Consider the following 24,843-nt stretch of genomic DNA (forward strand, 5'->3'; position numbering starts at 1 on the left):
TCTCATCGGCCTCACCTCCCTAAACCACCCCAGCAAGAATAACAGTGACCAGAACCTTCTCTCTAGCAAGTCAAAAGCACAGTTTTAGAACAAGGGTAGCTCTTTGAGTTGCCCCCTCCAAACTTCTCCCTGTATTCATGGGGGGGAAACTGAGTCCCAGAGAAGGCGGGAGACTTGCTGAGTCTCACGGTGAGTCTGAGATCCCTTGTGACTGGTGCCAAAATATTCATTTCCTAGAGTGAGAAGTCAGTCCAAGATCCCTGGCACATCTACACTGGCCCTGAGCGCTTCTGCCCAGACTATCCTCTCCCTAGCCTGATTCTGCCTTTTTGCTGTGTGATTAGGCCACAGTTCTGTCCCTCTCTGGGCCGCTGCCTGTTCAGGAGGGCCCCTCCTGGCTCAGAGTCTCAGAAACTCTGAGCTGCCCCCGGCCCCATGCCCAGCAGGAGAGGAGCCAGGGTCAAGGGAGTTGGGGGCCCAGCCTGCAAGGCCCAGCCTTCCAGAGCCAGGCCAGCCCTGGTCGCAGTGACCTCCCATCTCCAGGCCAGCCGACCAAATTCCTCCTTTAGAATAATAAACAGTGTGGCCAGCCAGGGAGGCTGGGAGGGAGCGGCAGGGAGGCTGAGATGACCCCCTCCCCCAGCCTGGGCTGCTAATGATTTTCTTTGGCTGGGATCTCAGGCGGGAAGGGGGGAGCAAGAGGGGCACCCAGTGAGGGGCACATGGGCCTCTGTGGGGGCTGCTGGCTCTGTCTCTGCACTGCTCCCTCTTGCTGGTGGAAGACTGGCATCCAGCTGGAGAGGTTGGAGCAGGAGGGACGGGAGTGGGGGTGCTGTGGGAGGGCTGGGCTTTGTCTCTGGAAGAGTCAAGAGAGAGGAATGGGGAGGAATGAGGAGACCCTCAGGCAGGCTGGTCGAAGGGATGGGGAGGAGGAGGAAGGGCAAAGCAGAGTTGCTCAGAGAGCTTCCTGGGGGGCTGGGCAGTAGGGGTAAATGCTGCCCCCATAAGTGGCCCACTCCCCGTCATCCCATTTTGAGAGCTGGCAACTGAGGACACAGAGAGAGCGATAGCACAGGAGGCAGCCCCCATGGGGCTCAGACCTGGAGCCCAGCCCTAGACTGGGAAGTAAAGGGCCATCTGGGCGTGGCCTGAGGAGCCAGGCCTGGCCCGCAGCCACTCAGGGAAGTCAGCAGACCCACAGCCTGGGAGGCGCCCTGTGCCTGGTCACGTGGTCCCTTCCCACGTTTCTTGCTCTGTGACCCCTGTCTACTTCTGGTCACCTTCTTATCGATGCTGCAGGCAGACCCTTGCCAGCTTGGCTATTGGTGGTTGTCTGGAATCCGCAGATGGGGCTGCTAAGGGCAGGGATGGAGCAGAAACCCACCTGAGTCGATCTGTCTCTCTGTGGTCCTTCTTCTGTCTCTGGCTGCCTCCTTTACCATGTGCGTCCTCCTTCTTGGTCTCTGTGTCTGTCTCTTTCTGCCTCTATCATTCCAGATCTCTTTGTCTCCCTCCTGGACAAGCTCTGCTGGGTCATCCTGTGTGAACTTCTTTCCCATCTGGAGCCTTGGTTTCCCTGTCTGGACCCTAGGGGTGAAGGTGGGGGAGCTTGGATTCAGTAGTCTCCAAGGACCTCTGAAGCCTTTCCGCGCCGTGGGGCTGCCCCTGGGCTCAGCCCCTGGCCCCTCTCCCCTAGGCCTCCCTGTGCAGCTTGGGGCTGAGTAAAGGGGGCCCAGGCATGGGGGTGCCCCCCCCACATTCCGCAGTCCTGACTCCCCCACTTCCCTTCCCACAGCCGCCTCCACTTCCTGTTGTGCTTTTGGAGCCTGTGGGAGTTCTCTGGGTTCTGGCTTTCCCCCTCCTGCTCCCCCAGGCCTTTCATCACGCTTCCCCAAATATTTGTCCTGGCAGATAAGAGCTTGGTATTGGAACTGTCACCCAGCTGACTGGCTGTTAGAGCTGGCGGGCCCCTGGACACCATCCAGCCCGAGTCCCCCACTTCCACTGCACATAAAGAGAAACTAAGGCCCAGAGAGGCCTGGGTTCAGCCAAGGCTACTGGAGAGGTAGTGGCAGAGCTGAAGTTTGGTCCATTCGCCCTGAGGCCCAGCCCCATGCAGGGGGTGGGGACTCGGGCGAGTGTCCTCTTGATCATGGGACATGGGTGGGTTTCGACTTCAGCCCCATAGACGTGGAGGCTTGGTGGTCTGGGCTGGGGTTTCCTCTGCAGGACCCAGGTGCTAAGTCCAATTTCGCAATGACTGTGCCCACTCAGCCCTGACCCCTATATTTAACTCTGCAGGACACCATGCAGCTTCTGAGCACCAGGCCAGCTCCTGTCCTCAAAGGTAGGTACACTGTGGCTTCCAAGTGTCATGCCAGCTCCTGTTGTCAAAGGGGTAGGGGGCCCCCAGGAGGCACTGAGCAGAACCCTGGAGCTGGCCAAGGCTGGTAAGCTAGCACCGGGGCCTGGGAGCCCAGGGACACTGCTGTGCTCGTGAGCCTCGATTTCCTGCCTTTCCTGTGGTGCTCAGTGGAGGCCTCCTTCTACAGTTCACTCAGCTCAGTCACCCCCGTGTCCTACCTTTTCTCAGTACTCTGGGGTACCAGCCTGGCTGGTCTGCTTCCGGTCTGGGGCTCCCCTCCCATGCCTGGATCCCCCACTAGCTATGAGGTCCCAAGTCCTGGCTGGGCTTCTGCGAGCTCACCCTTCCCTCACTACTGCCTATTCTATGCTGTCGGTGCTCTGGGGGCTGGGTGGCCGACCAGGCAGTGAACGGTCACCGGCCAGCAGGGACCAGCCGACAGCCTACCGAGGACGGCTGGCTGGCTGGCTGGCTGAGCACCTGCAGGTCTGGGGGACGCAGCTTACAGAATCCTGCCCAGGGGACATTAGCAGGGAGAGAGGAACCAATCACTTGACACCCTCATCCAACCCCAGTTCCCTCTAGGCCCCAGAAGGGGGGCCCCTGAGTCTCTCCTGTCCTGTGTGCCCTACTCTGAGCTACCTTGCTCCACCCTCCCCAATCAAGGCCACCTCTGGGGTTGGGTGGAACCTGGACAACTGGGCCAGCTGCAGGGAAGGGGCTTGAGGAAAGTGACCTGGGAAGTAATGCAGGAACTGGAGGCCTGGGAATTGCTTCCCACGGATTTCCTGATGCCTTCGGGTGAACATGCCCGCAGCCTGAACACAGCATAGCTGGAGACTCTAAGGTCTGGGAACTAGAGGCACTAAGATCAGGAGTCCTGAGGGCTCCCAGCACTGGGCAAGCTGGCTTCAAAGCCATGGCTTCCAGTCTGTGTCAGATTAGGGTGGCATGGTCTTCAAGGACTGTGCAGGCATGGCTTCCTCCAGGGTCAGCTGAGAGGAGAAAGGCTGATGTTCCTGTGCTGACATCTGACGCCTTTTCTCCCAAAGGCCAGGTGCTGTTGCTGCCCCTGCTGTTGCTGCTGGGCCCACAGTCTTCCTGGGGCCTGGTCATCACACCCCCAGGGCCAGAGCTTGTCCTCAATGTCTCCAGCAACTTCGTTCTGACCTGCTCGGGCCCAGCTCCAGTGGTGTGGGAACGGATGTCCCAGGAGCTCCCACAGAAAATGGCCAAGACCCAGGATGGCACCTTCTCCAGCACACTGACACTGACCAATGTCACTGGGATAGACACAGGAGAATACTTCTGCGCCTACAAAGGCTCCCATGGGCTGGAGCCTGGTGAGCGAAAACGGCTCTACATCTTTGTGCCAGGTAAGCACCCCCACCTGCCTGCTCACTCTCTGACTTCTGTCAGCTGCAGGTGTCTGGGGGGAGCGGAGAATGCTTAGTGACATTGGGAGCCACGGCCAGCTTCGACATGCAGATGAATCACGGGATCCAGCCTGGCTCGGTCCAGGAGTATGATCACTCCCCCGCCCCCCTGAATCAGATCAGGGAGATCTGACTGCTCCCTGCCCACCCCATTCCTGGCTCCCCAGAATTCTGGCTTCTCAGCAAGTTCCAATATCTCTCTGTTGGGCCTCCACATCCCATCTTTCCCATCCTGCAAGCTGGGTACCAGCTGCCCTTTGACTTGTAGCTTATCTTCTTTCCCACCCTGGTGCTGACCGTATCAAATGTTAAAGCTGGAAGGGACCTCTGAGAGCATCCTTATTCTGTAATGAGAAAACTGAGGGACAGAGAGAAGACACCTGCTCAAGGTCACATCGAAATTCAGGGGATAGCCAGAAAACCAGCTCCCCTGACCCTCATTATTGACCCCCACACCTGGCAGATCCCACGATGGGCTTTCTCCCGGTTGACCCCGAGGAACTATTCATTTTCCTCACGGAAATAACTGAGATCACAATTCCGTGCCGAGTGACGGATCCGAAGCTGGTGGTGACACTGCATGAGAAGAAAGTGGATGTCCCACTACCCATCCCCTACGACCACCAACGTGGCTTCTCTGGGACATTCGAGGATAAGACCTATGTCTGCAAAACCACCATCGGGGACAGGGAAGTGGATTCTGAAGCCTACTATGTCTACAGCCTCCAGGGTAAGCCCCCTTTCTGACCTGATGTTCAGCAGAGGCAAGTACGGCCCTCCGCAGGGGTAGAGCCCTTTCCAGCTTACGAAGTTGGCAATTCCTGTTTTCACCACATTCTCACTGTAGTCTCGGAAGGCAGGTAGTGTTTCCCCATTTTACGGGTGAGAAGCCTGAAACTCAGAGGAGGGAGTGTGCCCAAGGTCATGGGGAGGGTGGGTGGCAGGGCTGGGCTGCACACTGGTGGGCAAAGGCACAGGCCTCGGAGCTGGTTGGGTTTGAGTCCTAGCTGTGCACTTCCCATACGAGCGAGTTTGTACCAGGTACCTATCTCTCCGAGTCTGCTTCGTCCTCCGGAAAATGAGGACCACAATGATGGCCCACCTGGTGGGATTATTGGGAGGATTAAAGACAGAGGCTCCCTGGTGCACGGTTTGTGCTCCATACCTTTCTCTGGTACTTAGATGCCCAGAGAATACACTGATTCAAGATTCTAGAATGTCGGATCCATGAGGACAGGAATTTTGTCTGTTGTGTTTATTGCTAAAGTCTCAGTGCCCAGCATAGTACTTGGCGTACAGAACATAGTTAACAAATATTTGTTGAATTAATGGATCTTCTGCATGAGTCATCCCTTCCATCTCTGAACCCCCACCCTCTCCCCAAGCCGCAGGGCTGGTGTGATGGCTGGTGGTGACTTCCTCGGCCCTAAACTCATCTCTCTCCACTAGTGTCATCCATCAACGTCTCCGTGAATGCAGTTCAGACTGTGGTCCGTCAGGGTGAGAACATCACCATCATGTGCATTGTGACCGGAAACGAGGTGGTCAACTTTGAATGGACCTACCCACGCATGGAGGTAGTGCTGGGCTGGGGGGTTGGAGGAACGGCCAGGGAAGGATGGGTATCTTGCCTTGTAGCCTAACTTCTTGGACTCTGCCTGATGGGGGGGCTTCCCCCACCTGTCCCTACAGAGTGGGCGGCTGGTGGAGCCAGTGACTGACTTCCTCTTCAATATACCCTCGCACATACGCTCCATCCTGCACATCCCTGCTGCTGAGCTTGGCGATTCAGGGACCTACATTTGCAATGTATCAGAAAGTGTGAATGAGCATCGGGATGAAAAGTCCATCAATGTCACTGTGGTTGGTGCGTGCCCTGGGGCTCAGCCCCGACCCTCCTTCTGAGCTGGACCTAGACCCTATCATGGCCCCAGGGTCCTGTCAGCCGCATTCCAGTACAGCTCTAGGTTCAGTACCAACCAATGCCCATTTCCAGGATAAACCAACACGCAGTGTCGGCCCCAAATCCAACTCTATTCCCAGCGTGGACTTTCTGCCTAGCCAGAACCTCAGGCCCAACCCGATTTCTAAACCCACCTGCCATCCCGGCCCAGGCCGCCCCATCCTCAAATTCAACCATGTTGCAGCTCACCTCAGCCACAATCCTGAGCCAGAATACGCTCAGTGAGAACGACAACTCCAGTCCCAATCTCAAACCCGGTCCCCAAATCAATATCAGCACCCAGTTCGGGCCCTGGTCCAGGCTCAGTCGCGACTTTAACCCCAGATCCCGTACCTCGCTCATTGGTTCAGGTCCTGAAGCCTGAAGCCTGGAAGGCCGGGCTCATTTGCATTCGGTGGATGCCCTGCCTCCGGGAGCCCCGCCCCCAGGAGGCGCTGTCCTATTGGTAGCCGGGCCGGGCCCCACCCCTGGGGCCCCGCCCCTGACGGCCGCCTCTTGCAGAGAGTGGCTACGTGCGGCTGCTGGGAGAGCTGGACGCGGTACAATTCGCGGAGCTGCACCGCAGCCGGACTCTGCAGGTCGTGTTCGAGGCCTACCCGCCGCCCACTGTCATGTGGTTCAAGGACAACCGCACGCTAGGCGACTCCAGCGCTGGCGAGATCTCCCTGTCCACACGCAACGTGTCTGAGACCCGGTGAGCAGCAGCCCACCCGCTCCATTCTTGACGTTATTCTCTGCAGCTGCCCGGCAACTCACAGCCTTCAGCCACGAGACACACCTAGAGACACTTTTCCTGAGAGCCCACTACGTGCAAGGTGCCGTACCAGGCACTGGGGAGGCTGTAGAGCTCCAAGTAGACTGTTCCAGCCCTCCTAGAGTCTCCTGTCTAGAGGGGGAAACAGATGCGGGTCAGATGATCACCCAGATGTTCAGTTGTCCTTGTGATGGGTGGGGCCAGCTGGGAGCAGCTGAGGAGAAGAAGGCCAGATGATCACGGAGGAGGGTGCCAGACGGGCCATGACCACCCATGCATGGATGTTGGCCCGGAGGCAGGAGGCGAGCAGGCCGACAATGAGGGGCCATCCGTGTGGATAAAGCCCTGTCAGGCCTTTCTGCAGGAGTGAGATGTGGAGGGGGAGGGAAGGGGCCCTTGCCCCACCTTCTTCACCCCTCCCCAACCCCCCTCTGAGCTCTGTGGAGCCAGCTGCCGATGGGTGGGGGATTCAGGAGACTGGCATCGTGAGTCCTGTCTGCTAGCAACACCTGTGTGATGTTGGGAAGGCCCTGCCCCTCCCTGGGCCTGGTTTCTCAGGTCCATCCAAGGAGGGCTGGGTGGGGGGACTGTGGGAGATCTTCCAGCGACAGCAGCTGGGCCTGTCGTGCTCCACAGATACGTGTCGGAACTGACGCTGGTACGGGTGAAGGTGGCAGAGGCTGGCTGCTACACTGTGCGGGTCTTCCATGAGGACGCGGAGGCCCAGCTCTCATTCCAGCTGCAGGTCAACGGTAAGGAACCCTGCACCCTGCCTCCCTGCACACACCCCCCCCCCCCACCGCTTCCCTCTCCCTTCCTACCTTGTCCACCCACCCACAGGAGGAGAAGGAGCAGGAGAGGGAGCAGAGGACTCAGGAGGCTGGCCTCCAGGCCGAGCTCCAACATTTCCGCTCCTCTGTGAACTCAGCATGTCTCCTCCTTGGGCCTCAAGCTGTACACGGAGGCCCCCGGGCTACACTGGTGTCCCTAACACCTCAGGCCTTCATGTGCCGGTGCCAGTGATTCTCACATGCCCTCATACTGGACTACTACTTAGGTATTCACTGAGCAACAACAACATACCAGTCTGGTCAAGGTTCTTGAGGCCCTGCCTTTGTGCTGCTTGTCTCCTGCTGGGGGAGGACAAGCACTCCACAGTAGGGCAGAGAACCAGCAAATGACACAGAAGGTTAGAAGGTAACAAGTGCCATCGAAGGAGGAGAAAAGCTGGGTAGGAAGGACCGAGGGTTCAGGGTGCATGGGACAGTGAGGGTTGCGATTTTGAGCGGCCTGATCAAGTTTGCCTCAAGGAGGCGACATTTGTGTGAAGACTTAAAGAACGTGAGGGCGTTCACCAGGGGGTTCTGGGGGGCAAGGCCCCGCCAGGCAGTGGCAAGGCAGGACAACAGCAGAAAGCTGGTGTGGCAGGAACCAAGAAGGGGGAGAGTGGTGGGAGATGAGGTCAGAGCTGAGACCTGGTCGTGGGGTGTGGGGGGGCACAGATTGCGTGGGTTCCCTCGGGCCCTTGTATGGACTTTGGCTTTTACTGTGACGGAGATGACAGAGCCACGGCAGGGTTTTGAGCAGGGGAATGACACACGAATGACTTACTGTTTTGTCAATTGACTTTCTAAAAATAAACGTATTTTGAAAGAGAATTTAACCTCTCAATTGTAGATGGAAAATCAGCATCACATGTCATAAATATAAAGCAACCACTAAAATAAACTCTGGGAAAACAAAGCGATGCTATTAAATTCTAGCTTCGTGCTCTCCTGCTCTCGCTTTCCCAGGGCTTTCTCTGACCCTCAGACCTGCTCTGTCTTTGTTAAAAGGGCAGATTAGCGAGTCTCAGAGAGGTGTTAGAGACAGACAGGCACCCTACTGAGGCTTTCCCTTTGAAGTGCCCAGAAGGGGAACCTGTCAGTTTTCACACGGGGATTCCTGGTATTTGATGTTCACCTGCAGCCTGAGGCTCCCCTCCCCCCCCCAGCCCCCATACCCTGGGCCACATCCTCCTGGAGGGCCTTTCTCACTGTCTCCTTCTTGACCTCCCACCTCCTGGCCTCCTGCCCTGTCCACATAGTGCCTGTCCGTGTGCTGGAGCTGAGTGAAAGCCACCCTGCCAGCGGGGAGCAGACGGTCCGCTGTCGCGGTCGTGGCATGCCCCAGCCGCACCTCACTTGGTCTACCTGCAGCGACCTCAAAAGGTGAGCAGACCCCTGGCCTCCATCTCCCAGAGTAACCACAGCGGCCTGGAAGGACCCAGTGGAGGTCATCTCCTCCAGCCCCTTATCTGGGCACCAAGTTCCAGGCTAGAGCCCCGTTCTAGAAGATGTGGCTTCTTGGAGATGCTCTGCATGACCTCAATGTCCCATTTTCTTACCTTGACTCTGACAATCAAATGAAGGGAGTGGATTTTGCGATCTCGGGCTCTCAGTTCTAGGTTCGGTGCGCCCCCTGCCGATCAGTCGAGGGGGCACAGGAGGAATGAGCTCAGGACCAGTCAAGGACTGGAAGCTGACCCGGCTGACTTTCCTCAGCAGATGTCCGCGTGAACTGCCGCCCACGCCGCTGGGGAACAGTTCGGAGGAGGAGAGCCAGCTGGAGACTAACGTGACATACTGGCCCGAGGACCAGGAGTTCGAGGTGGTGAGCACACTGCGCCTGCGCCGTGTGGACCAACCGCTGTCTGTGCGCTGCACTCTGCACAACCTGCTGGGACACGACATGCAGGAGGTCACCGTGGTGCCACATTGTGAGTCCTCTGGCCCCAGTGGCTCCTGGAGACCCTCCACCCCCACCTCCACCCTGCCATCCTTGGAGCTATGCCTGGGAGCCCAGCTGTGCCTTGGGGCCTCGCCAAGCCCACCAGCGTGCGCCCTTATGCACTTATGCAACAACGCAGGACTGGCACACGTGCGTACACCCATGAGTTTACGTGTCTAGACCATGGCTGGGTGTACGCATGTTCTGTGTGCATCCTAAGCCATGAGCAGGAGCAGGCCTGACCCTTGGACACAGGGCAGACCCTTCCAGTGTAGATTTGTAAACCACATCATAAAGACTGCCCAAGCCCCAGATACACGTGTCAGGCTGGAGTGTATGTCTACAGGCTTGTGCACAAGCACGCATGATGCCTGCCTTTGGGGGACTACACCGAGTGCATGCATAAAGCCATGGATATGGCTATGCCCAATCCCCAGACGTGTATATAAACCCACAGGGGTGTGTCTGTATGCATGTATGTGCAGATGCACGATCCCCACACAAGGGTGTGGATAGTGCATGTGTAATTCCTGTGCATGTGTGCAAACTGGCACAGAGCGTGGAGCGGCAGCACCCCCTCCCCCATGAAAGCGTGCAGACACAGCCTCTGCACCCAGATGCCTGCTGTCCCATGCGTGTCTGTGAGCAGGTTCACACACACACAAAGGCACAACTCTCGTCCACGGGAATAGTGTCGGCCAGCGCCTGGGTGCCCATGCTACCTGCCAGTCCCTGGGCGTGTGTTTCCCCTTGTGTTGGTCTCTATTTGTTCACTCGTTTCCTCTTTCTCCCTGGAGAAGGCCCAGCCCCTCTGCACTTCTAGTGCCCTCAGTCCAGAGAGAAGGCAGCCAAGGAACGAGGCAATCCCACTGCAGGGGGCAGTACTTTGTGGGGGCCAGGGAGCCTAGAGGGAGGAGGGGCTCTGTGTCCAGCTGGGGGATTCAGGAAAGTGTCCTGGAAAAAGAAATCTTCAGGTCAAAACCTGAAAGATACCTGGAAGTTAGGCTGGTAAGGAATGGGGTTCGAATCAAAGGGAATGGCTTTTGCAAGAGCCCAGAGGCAAAGTGGGATCAGAGAACTCAAAGGCATTCAGCGTGGCTTGAGCCCAGAGTATGTGTGTGTTTAGGGGCTGGAGCAGGGAGATAACAAGAGAAAGGGAAAGGACTGGTAAAGGAGGGGCTCGAGTTAGGCAGAAGCCAGGGCAAACAGAGCTTTGAAGGCTGTGGGAGGCGTTGGCAGGTTGGTCTGGCACACACACACGAGCCTCTCTGTGCACAGAGCTGTCCCCAGCCCGCCCCGTGGTGGGACAGGTGGGGTTTTCATCCCTTACCTCACTCCCACTCCCACGCATGCGCATGTACCCCTGAGCTGGTGGGCGCCTGCAGACCAGCCCAGAGCAAAACAGAAGTAAAGCTTTTGTGTACTGCCCGAGGGGAAAGCCACGTACTAACCCACAGGGAAACTACCATGGCAAGACCAAGCCTCTTCTTTTTATTCAGATTGCTCCTTAAAAGATTCAGACTTCCTTCCCAGGCCTGGGATGTGTGACCTTGTGGGGAGAGGGAGGAGAAGAGTGATGTTGGTCTGGGACCCTGAGGAGGAGGGACAGGGCTTCCAGGGGCGCTGAGAGGGGCAAGAATGGGACAGAAGAAGAGGGAACAAGTTTGTGGGGGACCCCATGGGTGGCCAGTGGGGCAGGGTAGGGGAGGTGAGGGTCTGGCCAGAGTGGATGCAGAGGGAGGGGAAGAGAATGGGAAATTGTACAGCAAAGAGGCCGAGGCATTAGGGAGGAGACTTGGGGCTTGGGGGCCCTGAGTTAGCCCCACTTGGTTACCCCTGTTCCCTGGGGGATGTAACTTATAACTGTCATCACTACCCCGACGCTGCTGGGGACTCTGGGTGAAACAGGGGAGGAAATGGTCTGGATTCATCAGGCTCTGGGAGCTCAGTCAGGCTCTGTCCTAGCTGTGACAGCCCTGGCAAGGGCATGGATTCAGAGGCGAGGTGAGCCCAGTTGTCAGGAGCTGGTATCCGGTCTGGGGCCATGGCAGACAGGCCAGACTGAGCCCAGCAAGGGCTGAAGGCATATGGGAGCCCAGAGGGAGCTGAGTGCCATTGTTACTGAGGGGTGTGGGTTCTTACAGGCAGCACACCAAAGCTTTACTTCTGTCTTGCTCTGGGCTGGTCTGAAGGCACCCACCGGTTCAGGGGTACGTGCGCATGCGTGGGAGTGGGAGTGAGATAAGGGATGAAAACCCCCACCTGTCCCACCACGGGGCAGTCTGACGTCACAGGCCATGGCTGGTGGAGGTCAGGACAGGCAGAGAGGATTTGCTGGACCAGCAGTGGGGACACGGGAGGACTGCCAGGGAGCTGCCAAGCTCCCTGTTTGCTTATGGCTGGCTCTTGTCTCTGCCTGCAGCTCTGCCCTTCAAGGTGGTGGTGATCTCGGCCATCCTGGCCTTGGTGGTCCTCACAGTCATCTCCCTCATCATCCTTATCATGCTGTGGCAGAAGGTAAGCTCCCCCCCTTGCCTGGTGGGTGCACATGGGCACACTATTCTTTCTACATGGAGCCCCAGCTGCCCTTGAATGTTGCTGGATCTGGTCATGGCCCAGCCTGGCACAGAGCGCTGGGGTAAAACGATGGAGAGCTGCCTCTACCCCCAGCAGCAAGGGCCATCTTGGGCCTGGTCCAGGCCAGCCAGGGTCCCTTGCCATTGCTGTGCCTTCCTGGGTGTTGCCTGGACCTCAGCCCTGCCCCTCCCAGCCACAGGGCAAGGCACTTTCTGGGTGGACTACATGAGTCCCAGGATTCTTCCAGCTCTCACCTCCAGAGGCTCCCAGGCTTCTACTGAAATGCATTCTAATCCTACTAACGTGTCATTTCAATGTTCTGTTCCGAGGCTTCACCATTCTGCAATCCCGATGTTTTAAGATTCTTGAGTTAGAATTGCAGCATCCATGATTTTATCATTCTAAGAGCCCAATCCTGTGATTCCCACATCCTATGATTTCAACATCATGTGCTTCCATCTTTCTGAGATTCCCACTGCAAATGACCCAGCTTGGAGAACGGGCTGTCCACATCTAGCCGAATGCTCCTAGCTTGTGTCACTTCCCAGGACTGCCTGCCCCGCTACTTCCATCTGGGAAGCAGCTAGGGCTCTGGGAGAAGCTGGCAAGAAGGTCCTGATGAGCCAGACCCTGGGCTATTAGCTTCTCCTCAACCAGCACCAAGCTGGGGCCTCTTGGCACCTGTTCTTACTGAGCCCGTGAACCTGAGCCTTATCAATAACTTGCTGTGTGACTTCAAATAGGCCTCTGTCCCTCTCTGGGCCTCAGGGTCTCCTGCTCCATCTGCCCCATAAGGGGCCATGGGCGGGTGGGCCCCAAAGCCCAGACCTCCTCTGATAAGCCATCCCTGGTGCTGGTCTTGCAGAAGCCACGTTACGAGATCCGGTGGAAGGTGATTGAATCCGTGAGCTCCGACGGCCATGAGTACATCTATGTAGATCCTATGCAGCTGCCGTATGACTCCACCTGGGAGCTGCCAAGGGACCAGCTTGTGCTCGGTCAGTCCAGAGCACTTTCGAGGGCAGTCTGGGCACTTTCGGAGGGTGGCAAGACTGTCTGAGGTCTTGCCTTCTCGGGCCCTCAGTGCCCCTCTCCATACAATGGGGCAAGGTGATACCCCAGGGAGGGTTCAGCACTGCGGTCCTGTGATCCCATGACTATGTGAGATCGGACCTCTTGTGGGCAAGAGGGGAAGTAGGAATTGAGGACAGACTGCATGTCAGGCCCGTGCTTAGTCTAGCTGGGAAGGCCAAGGTGTGCAGAGGAGCTGAACTCCCTTTGGGGATGGGAGGAAGGCTTCCATGGACTAAAGATGGACCAGAAAGTCGGCAGGACTTAGATGAGACACCAGGAAGGGCTGCAAAGCACTGTGGGAGACTCCTGGAGGGGAACACCTTACGTCCTGGTTGGCTGGAGGGGTTGACCTCTGAGAGAGCAGGATACGTGGTTCCGTGTTGGGCCAGGAGCTAAGGGATTGTCTCTACCCCAGGACGCACCCTGGGCTCCGGGGCCTTTGGGCAGGTGGTGGAGGCCACGGCTCACGGCCTGAGCCACTCGCAGGCCACGATGAAAGTGGCAGTCAAGATGCTGAAATGTGAGTCCTGGGAGCCTGCCCCTCCCTCACATCTGGGCCCCCACATGTCTCCTGCCCCCGGCCCCACACAGTCAGGCACTCCCCGGCTGTCATTTGCTGGACACAAGCAGTACAGTCACCTGTGGGCCAGCACCGCTGTAAGCTCTGCTTTGGCCAAGAATCTTCCTCACCCTGTCCCCCACTCCTGGCACCTCCTTCTCTCCCTGACCTTCCTCCCACCCTCTTTCTCCTCCCCCTACTCGTGGGTCCTCACTGCCCCTAGGCCATCTGGGTCTTACAGTAGGGTATGGAGCAGAACAGCCTCCTTGGGGCCTCAGGGACAGGGCAGGCCTGAGGCCCCATCTCCCTCCTCAGCCACAGCCCGCAGCAGCGAGAAGCAGGCCCTCATGTCAGAGCTGAAGATCATGAGTCACCTCGGGCCCCATCTGAACGTGGTCAACTTGCTGGGGGCCTGCACCAAAGGAGGTACCAAAACCACTCCCCCAGAGGGCTCCAGAAAACGCCAGCTGTCCAAGCCTGGCCCCTCCCCGCCCCCTCCTCAGTCCAGGGATGACAGGACACTCCAGCTGGAGGGTCTGTACCTGCCCTGTCCAGTGCCCTCATTTCACAGACCCAGATGGGGGCGGGACTCACAAACCCACAGAATCACATCACCTTCAAGGCCCGAGGACTTGGCCGTTTGCAAACCCAGGGGTCCTCTGACTCTTTAAAATTTTCTCAATACATTCCACAAACTCCTAAGTCCTGGCCCCTGTGAGGTGAGTTCTGTCCCTACACTCGGAGAACACCAGCAGGCTGACTGGGAGCTGCTTTCATTCAGATCATAGAATGAAGTCTCCCTAGCCCGTGTGTTTATTTGAAGCTCTGACTGCAAGTTAGGCCATTAAAAAAAAAAAAAGAAGTATTATCACTGTTTGCATCTGCTTATTGTGAGATTCGGGATTTTCCTCAGTATTGTGCAACCAAAATAAAATACAGAAGTGAGCTGCACACAGAGGCCAATTTATGTCCACAAGATCACCCATTTAAAATGTCTGTCTTCATCAATATCATCAAGTTCCCACTGACGGGCTTCAAGTAAATGGACTGTATTTGGGTTGAAACAGTAACCTGATAAGAAATAATTGCCTTTCTTTGCTCTATATCCTGGGCTCCAGCATCCGCCGTCATTTGAAAACCTGTGGGTGACATCTACCACCCTGTCCTTGCTCTGTGCCAGGCCCGGGGCCGAGCTGACAAAGCCATTATCTTTTGAGTGCTCAGGGAGGTGGCTAGGGTTAGCCCCATTTAACAGATGGGGAAAGTAAAGCTCGGTGAGAATAAGTATCTCCCTCCTGGTCACAGAAGCCGGAAAAGAACCGGGGTTAGCCCGGTGCCAAAGCCTCTTGGCCATCCTATGAAACTGCCTTTCCAAGCCCGGCGTTAGACCCCGGGCCCTGACGGCAGGTCTGAGCCCGGGGGCTGTGCCTGAGCCTGTGCCCCCACAGGACCCATCTACATCATCACTGAGTATTGCCGCTACGGTGACCTTGTAGACTACCTGCACCGCAACAAGCACACTTTCCTGCAGCGCTGCTCCGACAAGCGTCGCCCGCCCAGCGCCGAGCTCTACAGCAACGCCCTGCCCGTCGGGCTCCCGCTGCCCAGGTACCGCAGGAGGCTTCAGGGAGCCCTTGGGGCACCTGCTCACTCCCTCCCTGTCCAGGACGAAAGCTGAGGCCAGGATGGGCAGAGACGGTTTAGGAGCTGGGGTGTCGGTCTGTCACCGAAAGACAGGAAGACTCAGCCCTGCCCACCCCCTCCCCACCCGCACTGGATCAATTTCCTTCTAGTCCTTGGTCCACCTCTAAAGACATGTGGCCCCCTAGCTCTCCGGGGAGCTGGCACTGTAGGCAGAGGCATTAGGATGACTCCTTGCCCACTCTGGGCTGTGGCTGGGCCCTCACAGGGCATCACAGCTGGATGGAGACCCCCGGAAAGGCACCGTGCTACCTGCCCTTCCTCTGACCCTTGCACTCGAGTGCTGTGATCACGCCTAGGCGTGAGCTCCCCGGGGACACGCACGGGGTCTTATGTCATCCCAGCACCCTGCTGCCCAGCTTAGGACCCCATGGGCTCGGGGGAAGGGCTCCCTGCATGGCCATTCAAGTGGTGACAGACTGGAGGAAGATGAGTGGTGGAGGGAGAGAGGAAACCCATGAGTGACAGGGCCTTGTGGGGCCTCGGGGCGAGGAGGGGTGGGAAGGGAAGCAAAAGAAAAGCCCCATGGCCCTTCCTCCTGTGACATTCCTCTCTCTCCCAGCCATGTGTCTCTGCCCGGGGAGAGCGACGGTGGCTACATGGACATGAGCAAAGATGAGTCGGTAGACTACGTGCCCATGTTGGACATGAAAGGAGGCGTCAAATATGCAGACATTGAGTCCTCTAGCTACATGGCCCCTTATGACAACTACGTCCCCACCGGTGGGTCCTCACCTCAGCACGGCCCCCACCCCTATGCAGTCGTGCATTCCTATCAGAGCCTTTCGTATGCCCAGGCTTGCAACAACAGGGGGAGGAAGGTGGCTTGTCCCCATTTCAAAGATGCGGAAACTGAGGTTAGCCGCCTGCACACAGCTGCTCTGTGAGGGAGCCCCAGAGTGAACCTCTGTTTCTGGATCCAGAGCGGGAAGAGTTGGGGTGGAGGGAGTTCTGGGCCTCCTGGGGCATGGGCACAGAGGAGGGCCCAGGCTCCTGGGCTGACCCAGGGTCCCTGAGAAGCAGGCAGGTCAGGCTGAGCAAAGGTGGCCTGGGGCTAACGTCAAAGGCTTTTCTGGCCCATGAAAGCACACTGATGAGGTAGGAGAGGTTTGCATTAGATATTTGGAAATTGTCTTCCTTTTTTGGAGAACTTAGAGGATCAGTAGCTACCTGTATCAGAGAGTTGGCCTCTGTGAGCAAAAGGGCAGGGGTCCTGTGGGCCATGTGGAGACCCACGGTGGTAGGTGAACTTCTGTTCTCCCCTAGCTCCTGAGCGGACCTGTCGGGCCACTCTGATCAACGAGTCCCCAGTGCTTAGCTACACGGATCTCGTGGGCTTCAGCTACCAGGTGGCCAATGGCATGGAGTTCCTGGCCTCCAAGAACGTACGTGTGGTCACTGTGGGGAGGTGGGCCACCCAGCTGGCCAGGGTCCTCCAAGTACAAAGCTCTGTATGGCAGCTGTGTCCCCTGTGGTGGGTGAGGACAGTGAACGCCCTCACTGGGTGGCTCCCCTCACCTGTGTGGCGATACATTTTTCCCCAAGCCCTTGGCGGGGAGGTCTTTCCCCACAGCTGCCCCCAAGGCCTCAGCTCCCATTTCCCCCAACCCAGTGTGTCCACCGAGATCTGGCAGCCAGAAATGTGCTCATCTGTGAGGGCAAGCTGGTCAAGATCTGTGACTTCGGCCTGGCTCGTGACATCATGCGAGACTCGAACTATATCTCCAAAGGCAGCGTGAGTACCATGTGCCTCTGACCCTGGGAGCAGGTTCTCTCCTGGTCAGCGTGGCTGTGGCACGTGGGAGATGAGGACTGAGTGCCTCGTGACCTGCCCTGTCCAGCGGTATGTGTGCAGGCCGCTAGCCATGTGTGCAGGTCCAGGAAGGGAAGCCACCAGCTGTGCATGGGGTGGGGGGTGGGGGAGTGGAGTGGTTAGGGTGGGGTGGGGGGCCCGGGGCTCGGCGCCACCGGTCATGAGGGGGTGGGGGGGGGGGCAAGGGAAGCGTGGAAAGGGAGCAGATCAAATGTGTATTTGGTTAAAATGTGACCATCCTCTCAGCCACTCATGTTCCCACTTTCCACAAGAGGACAGTGAATCCCAGAGCTGGAGGGACTCTAGACCGCAGAGATCGAAAGTGGCCGGGTCAGAGCAGGGGGTTCCTTGGCTTCTCTCTGGCTCTCCTGGTCTCTACCAAGTCGTCCAGGGGCCTCTACTGGGGTCAGGAAGAGGGACCTCAGACCTGGGGCTCTTGCTCAGGGATGGGACCTCCATGTTACCAGCTGTGGGTAAAGAAACTTGGCCTTCCGGTCCCCTGGCCAGTACTGGGATGCCTGTGGGATCTGCATGCCTGCAGAGGTGGGCTCTCTGGGCCCGGGAGTCAGGTGCTGGGGGGGAAACTGCCAGGTGTGGAGTGGGCCCTGGCCCTCCTTATACTTAGTGCCGTGCCGCCCTCCCCCAGACCTTCCTGCCTCTGAAGTGGATGGCCCCCGAGAGCATCTTCAACAGTCTCTATACCACCCTGAGCGACGTGTGGTCCTTTGGGATCCTACTCTGGGAGATCTTCACCCTGGGTATGCTCCCCTGGCCCCCTGCCATGCCCCCGTGTACCTCCAGCCTGGTGGAAGGGAAGTTACAGCTCTGGTGCAAGTTATGGTTCTCTCGGCTGCTTTCTCACAGCTCCAAGACCTTGGCAAATCCCTTGTCCTCTCTGGGTCTCTTTACTTCCCCAGCCGATTATGGATGGGTTTGGAAGTGACATCAAAAAGCCTAGATGATTCTGGTTTCTCTGGTTCTCTGATTCTGGGGAGGGTTGCTGTCTCTGTCCAGAGCCTCTAAAGGGGGCTCACGAGTCTCAATGCCAAGGCCATTAGACCGTTTGTCCATTCTAGGGCTGGTGTGCTTCTCTCTGCCACTCTTCCAGCACCTCTGAGCCGGTGTGTCTCTCATCTCTGCTCCCTGCAGGTGGCACCCCGTACCCAGAGCTGCCCATGAACGAGCAGTTCTATAATGCCATCAAGCGGGGGTACCGCATGGCCCAGCCTGCCCACGCCTCCGACGAGATGTGAGTGGAGCCTTTGTGAGGATTTTTTTGGGTGCAGACAATAGTTATCCAATTTAACTTGCTTAAGGCAAAAATAGATTCGTTCAGAGATCCAGAAAAACCTCCGTATAGCTGGATCTAGGTGTTCAGAGGCTGTCCTCAGGAATCTGGTTCTACCCGGGTCTGCAGTCCTTCGTGACCCACCGGTGGGGACATTTTAAGGCCAGACGGCTACCTGCTCGCTGCTTTCACCATAGTTCGGGCGGAAGGCCCCAAGCTGACCGTCCAGGGCTCAGCTGGGGTCACGTGCCCATCCAGAGCCAGCCATTGAGTTGAGAGCCATGCAAACTCCGACCAGCCAGACCTGGGCCACGTGCTCACCTATGCGGTCGACCCCACGGAACTTGCCAGCGGGGGGGAGGGCCTGCTAAGGGACGGGAAAAGCAATCCCTCTCCACCTGTCCTCCCCAACTCCCTTCATTGCTCACCTGGTTCCGGGAGGCTGCAGAGCCGGAGCCAAAGACCCTGACCCCCTCTGTGCCTCTCCCCAGTTATGAGATCATGCAGAAGTGCTGGGAAGAGAAGTTTGAGATCCGGCCTCCTTTCTCCCAGCTGGTGCTGCTTCTTGAGAGGCTGCTGGGCGAGGGGTACAAGAAGGTATGTTGAGGCAGCGAAACGGAGAGTTCTGGTCCAGAAGTCAGACACTGGGTACAAGGCTCTGAGTGTTGTGCTGGTATTTGAGGGACTGCCCTGTACCTTCTCGGGCTTCTCAGGCTTCATTTTCCCTGCTGGTACTAGTAAAGGATGGGCTGGGGCTGTGAGTTGAATTTATTTTAACAGCACAGCGTTTTTTGAAATGAAATCCTGCATGGAAGCCGCTGCCCACAGCCCCCTTCGTCCTGCATCCCTCCTCATGCCTTTGCACCCACGCACCAGGCCTGGGGCTCCCTCAGAAGTCTGAACAACCTTAGGCTGTGTATCCAATAAGGGCCTGACCGCCCTGATGCTGCTTCTATTTCCTCTTCGGGCTCAGTTAAGGCAGAACCCGGCCTGTCCACCAGAGGGAGCTACAGGGAGGGGTGGTGCACGCCCCTTTTCCCCTGACCCATTCCTAACCATGCTCCCACCCACGTTTAGTCACAGCTCAGCACCCAGTGAGATGATTGGGTTGTCACCACTTACCAGTTAGGGAAGCTGAGGCCACAGTGAAGGAGGTTGAAGCAAGATGACAGCCCACACCTGTCTGTTCTGAAGTAAGGGGAGTGTTAGGGTCACAGGCGCTAGTCTGCTGACTGTCCCCTCCCTAGGGGGTCCCCAAGCCCACCTGGTCTTGTGTAATGGCAGCTGGGATTGCTGCCAGCTGTGTGTGGCTCCGGACAATTCCCCTTCCTCTCCGAGCACCAGTTGCCCAATTCACACGAGGCAGGAAGGGCCAGGTCAGGGTCTCATGGTAGATGAACCCCACGGCATTTGTGGTCTGACCTTGCGGTTTCTCCGGTCCTCCCTCCCCATGGAGCAGAAGTACCAGCAGGTTGATGAGGAGTTTCTGAGGAGCGACCACCCGGCCGTCCTTCGGTCCCAAGCCCGTTTGCCTGGCTTCCATGGCCTCCGATCGCCCCTGGACACCAGCTCTGTCCTCTACACTGCTGTGCAGCCCAATGAGGGTGACAATGACTACATCATCCCCCTGCCTGACCCCAAACCCGAGGCTGCTGATGAGGGCCCACTGGAGAGTTCTCCCAGCCTTGCCAGGTAGCTGCTCTGGCCTGAGGCCCAAAGCAATAGTGTGTGTGTGTGTGTGTGTGTGTGTGTGTGTGTCTTCATGCCGCCAGGCTTGCCTTAGAAGTCCATTACCTGGGGTGAGTACTGATTCCTGCCAGTGAGCAGAAGGGAGGACTGAACTCATTTGGCTTCTGATGAGCTCAGGGGGAAAGGGCAGGCTGGTAAGAGACAGAATGTCTGGGACTTAATTGCAAGGTAGCAGTTTCCTGGAAAGTGGCCCCCATAGGCCTTGTCCCCGCTCCTCTTCCTAGGCCCTATCCAGGCCTTACGGAGAAATAGGAGGTCTAATCAGCATCCCCAGCACCTATGTACTGTTCTGGGGTCACTGCCAGCCCTGGCCTGGGCTCCCTTCTCCAGCACCACATCCCGAGGGCCCCTGGGAGCCTAGCTGTAGGAGGCTGTGGTTGTAGGAGGTCTGGTGCCCACAGGAGTTGAGGCCAGAATTCTGACTGGGAAGGAGATTCGTGCTTTTCTTTTGCCTTGAGATGTGGTGAAGTTACAGTGGGTGGGGATTGCAGGAAGGCCTGGACTTCAGGTTCAGACAGGACCTTCCCTCAGCTGGAGAGGAGAGTCCCCCACAAGGCCAGACACCAGCCCCCCCCCAAAACCAGATCCACTCTCTGGTGAAGTGGCAGCAGCCGCAGGCATGGTTCTAGCTCCAGCTGTGGCTCCAGCTGCTGTGAGGCCCGGCCAGGCCCTGTCTCCACGAGCCTCCATCTCTCCTCGGGCACTCGGAGCGCCAGGAGAACTAGAAGGCCCTCTCCGCCTTCCTTAGGAGCAAAGATTGCGGGGCTACAGGCAGTCCATGTACAGAGGAGCAAAGCTCAGAGCTCAGACAGCTTAAGGCGTGAACGCTGGCCTGTCCGGCGCCCTCGCACAAGCTGCCTCTACTCCCCTGGCCTCTGTTTCGTCCTCTCGAAGATGAAAACAGGAGCGCCCATCGATGTGGTGCTTTGCGTAGTCCTGACAGGGATTGGATGACCTAAAGGGTGTGGGGTGTATGGCGCAGGCTCAAAAGCACAGAAAGCTCTGGGCCACTGCTGTTATCTTACTGTGGCCCCCGCCCGGCCCCCCACTCACCTGCCTTCTCCTCCTAGCTCCACCCTGAATGAAGTCAACACCTCCTCTACCATCTCCTGTGACAGCCCCCTGGAGCCCCAAGAGGAGCCGGAGCCCCAGCCCGAGCCCCTGGCGGAGCCGCAGCCCCCACTGGATCCGAGCTGCCCCGGGCCCCGGGCCGAGGCAGAGGACAGCTTCCTGTAGGGGGCTGGCCCCACCCTGCCCCACCCGAAGCTCCCCCTCTGCCTCCCAGCGCCCACTGCCTGCTGGGCTGGCCTCCCATCCGCTGTCACTTTCTAGAAAGCTCTTGCTCCTGGCCTGTGGCACCCCAGCCACTGGGGTGGGTTAGGAGGCAAGAAGGCTGCAGGGATCATGACCAGCCTCTGCTGCTGGAGGGGCCATGTGATGGGAGCCAGGGGTCTCCCGGGACGCTTCGTTTCTCCATCTGTAGGATGGGAGCTCCAGGCCCGGTGACGCACGATCTGGGCTTCTCGCCCTGGCTGATAGGTGGGGAGGCTGGAATCTCTAGAGATGCTCGGCGTTCAGGAGGCACAGATTAACGTTCTTCTGGTCGCACAGCTGCTCCTCCAGGAGCTGTAGCTCTCTCCGCGCACTTTCCTCCACCTGAGAGCTGGGGAAGGGACCCTGGCATCCCTGGCTCCTGACTGAGCAGGGGCCTGGCCTCCGACAGTGATGTTCATCGGGAAGCCACCTCTCCTTGATGCCAGCCTCCACTTTCCCAGGCCCGAGCTGGTCTGGGGCCATCCATGCTCCCTGCTGGGGGCTGAGCCAAGTTCAGGACACTCTGGCCCATAGCCCCTGTCCCGGGCACTTGGGGCATACCTCGTACAAGTGCCCGTGTCCATGTCTGCCTGGCCCCGTAAGTGCCGGGGTCTCCTTCCTTATCACCGCTCGTCTTACTCCACCCGCCAGAGTCTCCAGGGTCAGGCGGGCCCCGCATCTGTGATGAGCGTGCAGATATGCCAGTGAAGAATGTCCACAACCGTGCATCAGGAGGCTCATCGGACCTGATGTGGGACCTTGGAGGAATCCCTCGCCTTCTCTGGGCCTGTCTGCCCTGTTGACAAATGAACAAGGTGGACTCGTTGACTTCTGGTGCCTGCGGCACTAACATTCTCAAATCTTCCAGGGGGTGGCACACTTGCCCAGAAGAAATAAAGCCAAACACTCCAAACTTCCATCCTAGGGGTCAGCTGGGGTCTGGGGAGATTCCAGACCATGCATCACACTCTGGGCACCAGGAACCGTGCCCCTTCCCCCAGACCTCCAGCAAGCCCCAAAAGGCCAGCTGCCTAGGCCTTGACTTGGAGTGACAGGCAGTGTCTTGGAAAGCCCCCAACAGCTGCCCCATGGGAGGACTTCGGGGCCCCTCTCAGACCCACCAGTGAGCCCTGGAGCCATCCTGAGCGAGGGAGGCAGAGAGGATCAGATCCGACCCCTTGTGCGGTCTGCCGTCCAGCCCCTGCTATCCAAGTCTGTGCCACAGACATCGTGGACAGTGAGGATTCCTGGGGGACCCCAGAGAGTACAAGAAGCCTTTCTAGGGAACCTAAAAGGGGTGCAAAAGGCGGGTATTTTGGGGGTTGCCTTCTCATCCAGCAGCTGCCTAGTTCCTGAGGGAGTACCCGTGGGGTACGGCTCACTCCCTGCCCAGGCCCGCTCACTGCATTCTCTCTGCCAACCACACCCCGGCTCAGTGGGCATCGGGGGTGCCAGGGAGTGAGGGCTGTGGCCAAGACTGCTGGCAGGAGGAGAGCCAGAAGTGGGCGGCAGCCCCCTCTGCCAGGCCAGGAGAGGGAGGGAGTTCTCACTACGGTACCAAAGATGTAATCACCTAGGTTTACAAGTATCTTTAGGACTCACATTAACTCACATTTATACAGCAGAAGTGCTATTTTATATGCCATCAAATTTTCCTATCTGTGTACTTTTTTTTTTTTTTTTAAGAGAAAGATTTTAATATTAAACCTGGTGCTTCTCACTCATGGACTTCGTGGTCTCTCGCGGGTTTAAGTCCCTGTGCCATGGAGATGGCAGGAGTGGAGTGGGGCAGATGGGGCTGAGCCCCAGCCACAGTGTCCCCACACAGTGTCCTCTAGCTCGGAGTCTCAGTTCCATCTGTAAAATGGGGTTCGCACGCTCTTCCACCACTTGCTAGTGGCTGGACGGCCTGGGCCTTGGGCTGCGGCTTCCCAGGGTGTGAAATGGGAAGGCCCCCCCGGCTCCGCAGTGCTTGGCTCTGGGCTGGCCAGACCGTTCACAGGCTCCTGTAGAGAAGCCTGAGCCCCTCCTGTGGCCCCCGCCCCCCCCGCACCATGTGCTTAGGCTTTGGCTGGTAAGCCTGGACACCCCCTGCCCTCCCCTCCATTCTACTCGCAGGCCAGAGGGAGGCTGGTGTGGCTTGGGACAGGCATCGGCTCCAGCCCAGATTCCAGGCCTGGGTGAGTAGCAGTGGGGTCTCAAGTAGGAGCAGAGCAGACAGAGCACCCATGGGTGTCAGGGAGCAGAAAGAAGTGAGGAGAGAGGGCAAGTGAGAGAAGGAAGGGGAAGAGAGAGAGGAGGGTGGGCGGGGAGAGGAGGTGGGTGCGGCCAGGGTGAGGCTGGGGAGCGAGCGAGGCCCCGCTGTGTCTCTGACACAGTCGAGCTATCGAGGCCGGGAAGCAGGGTGCAGACCCAGCAGGCCCCTGGCCCCTCATGACCACAGCAGTTGAGTCAAATGGGGGTGGCAGAGGCCAGGCGTCCTGGTGCCCGCTTGCCAGCTCCATCTTGACCGTTGGCTGCACAGCACAGCCCAGGCCTGACAGACCCCAGGGCAATAGAGCCAACGGGAGCAAGGGCCAGAGGGCAAGCGTCTTAGACCCAGGTTGTGGGTTCCTGACTGTCTCACTTGGGCCTTTTGGCAGGGGTCTAGACCTGGGTTTCTATCTATCATGCCTCACTGTGTGACTTTGGCCATCCCTTGCTCTCTCTGATGTGGGGAAGGGGACATCTCCGTTTGCTTCTGGGGCACAGGCACCTGTCTTTGGAAGCTCACACTTCCCTGAACTGCCGCCATGGGGCTGGCGCTGTGGCTGCCCACGGGGAGACTCAGGCAGCTCTGACTCACAGGCCCAGCCGCCAACGCAGGGGCAGCTGAACCCGCCGGGGGAAACCCCACTCGCCGCATGGCCTGGCCACACAAAGCCCACCCTCCTGGGGGACCTGGCTTCAGAGAACACCCCGAGCCTGTGACCTTCTCTTTCTCTGGCTATGGTAGATGAATAAGCCAATCCCCAGATCTGCCCCAGAAAGAGAATAAACTACCCACATTCCAGATGGGGATTATCCTGGCTCCTGGGAAAAGCCTCCCAGGTCAGAAGACTTGGGCTCCCTCCACTTCAGGCCTGCTCCCTAGGGGACCTGGGCTAGATTACACGACACCAGGCCTTGATTTCTCCAGCAGTAAATGGAGCTAATGATGTCACAGAGAGAGAAAGGACGAGGAAAGGTCGGTGAGCCTTTTCTCATTTTACCCTCACACCAACCCAGGGGACCAGGCACCACTACTGTCCTCATACTACATTCGAAGCCAGTTCAAGAAGGTTTCGAAGCAAACTGTCCAAGGCCATCTGGTCAGGGTGGCAGGGACAGGATCCCGGCAGACTCCCAGGTAAGCGCTCAGGGAGTAAAGCGCTCAGCCAAGTTTGCAGAGCTGGGGACAGGGGAAGCCTGGGTCCCAACCCCTGTCTCCAGACTGCAGACC

At 58.0% G+C, this 24,843-nt stretch overlaps 1 protein-coding gene across 4 annotated transcripts in view; it reads left to right on the plus strand.

Annotated features, from left to right (window-relative positions):
- LOC111140848 (platelet derived growth factor receptor beta) overlaps positions 1-23,083 on the plus strand; it is a 36,775-nt gene extending 13,692 nt beyond the window's left edge. Inside the window, exons 2-23 of one of the 4 annotated variants that reach the window (XM_022493065.1) lie at positions 2,302-2,347; positions 3,418-3,741; positions 4,265-4,531; positions 5,251-5,378; positions 5,494-5,668; positions 6,266-6,458; positions 7,155-7,270; positions 8,605-8,728; positions 9,065-9,276; positions 11,710-11,804; positions 12,730-12,862; positions 13,354-13,458; positions 13,813-13,923; positions 14,946-15,105; positions 15,761-15,921; positions 16,465-16,583; positions 16,811-16,933; positions 17,658-17,769; positions 18,161-18,260; positions 18,791-18,896; positions 19,759-19,991; positions 21,119-23,083. In XM_022493065.1, the coding sequence (XP_022348773.1) occupies positions 2,302-2,347; positions 3,418-3,741; positions 4,265-4,531; positions 5,251-5,378; positions 5,494-5,668; positions 6,266-6,458; positions 7,155-7,270; positions 8,605-8,728; positions 9,065-9,276; positions 11,710-11,804; positions 12,730-12,862; positions 13,354-13,458; positions 13,813-13,923; positions 14,946-15,105; positions 15,761-15,921; positions 16,465-16,583; positions 16,811-16,933; positions 17,658-17,769; positions 18,161-18,260; positions 18,791-18,896; positions 19,759-19,991; positions 21,119-21,284 (3,309 nt within the window). In that variant the 3' untranslated portion in view covers positions 21,285-23,083. Of the gene's footprint in view, positions 1-2,295; positions 2,348-3,417; positions 3,742-4,264; positions 4,532-5,250; positions 5,379-5,493; positions 5,669-6,265; positions 6,459-7,154; positions 7,271-8,604; positions 8,729-9,061; positions 9,277-11,709; positions 11,805-12,729; positions 12,863-13,353; positions 13,459-13,812; positions 13,924-14,945; positions 15,106-15,760; positions 15,922-16,464; positions 16,584-16,810; positions 16,934-17,657; positions 17,770-18,160; positions 18,261-18,790; positions 18,897-19,758; positions 19,992-21,118 lie in introns of those variants that run through there. The other 3 variants (XM_022493064.1, XM_022493067.1, XM_022493066.1) reach the window with 3 other exon arrangements.
- The last annotated feature ends 1,760 nt before the right edge of the window (positions 23,084-24,843 follow it).

Source organism: Enhydra lutris, unplaced genomic scaffold (genome assembly GCF_002288905.1).
Source record: "Enhydra lutris kenyoni isolate GAN:26980312 unplaced genomic scaffold, ASM228890v2 scaffoldscaffold5, whole genome shotgun sequence".
Lineage (NCBI taxonomy): Eukaryota > Metazoa > Chordata > Mammalia > Carnivora > Mustelidae > Enhydra > Enhydra lutris.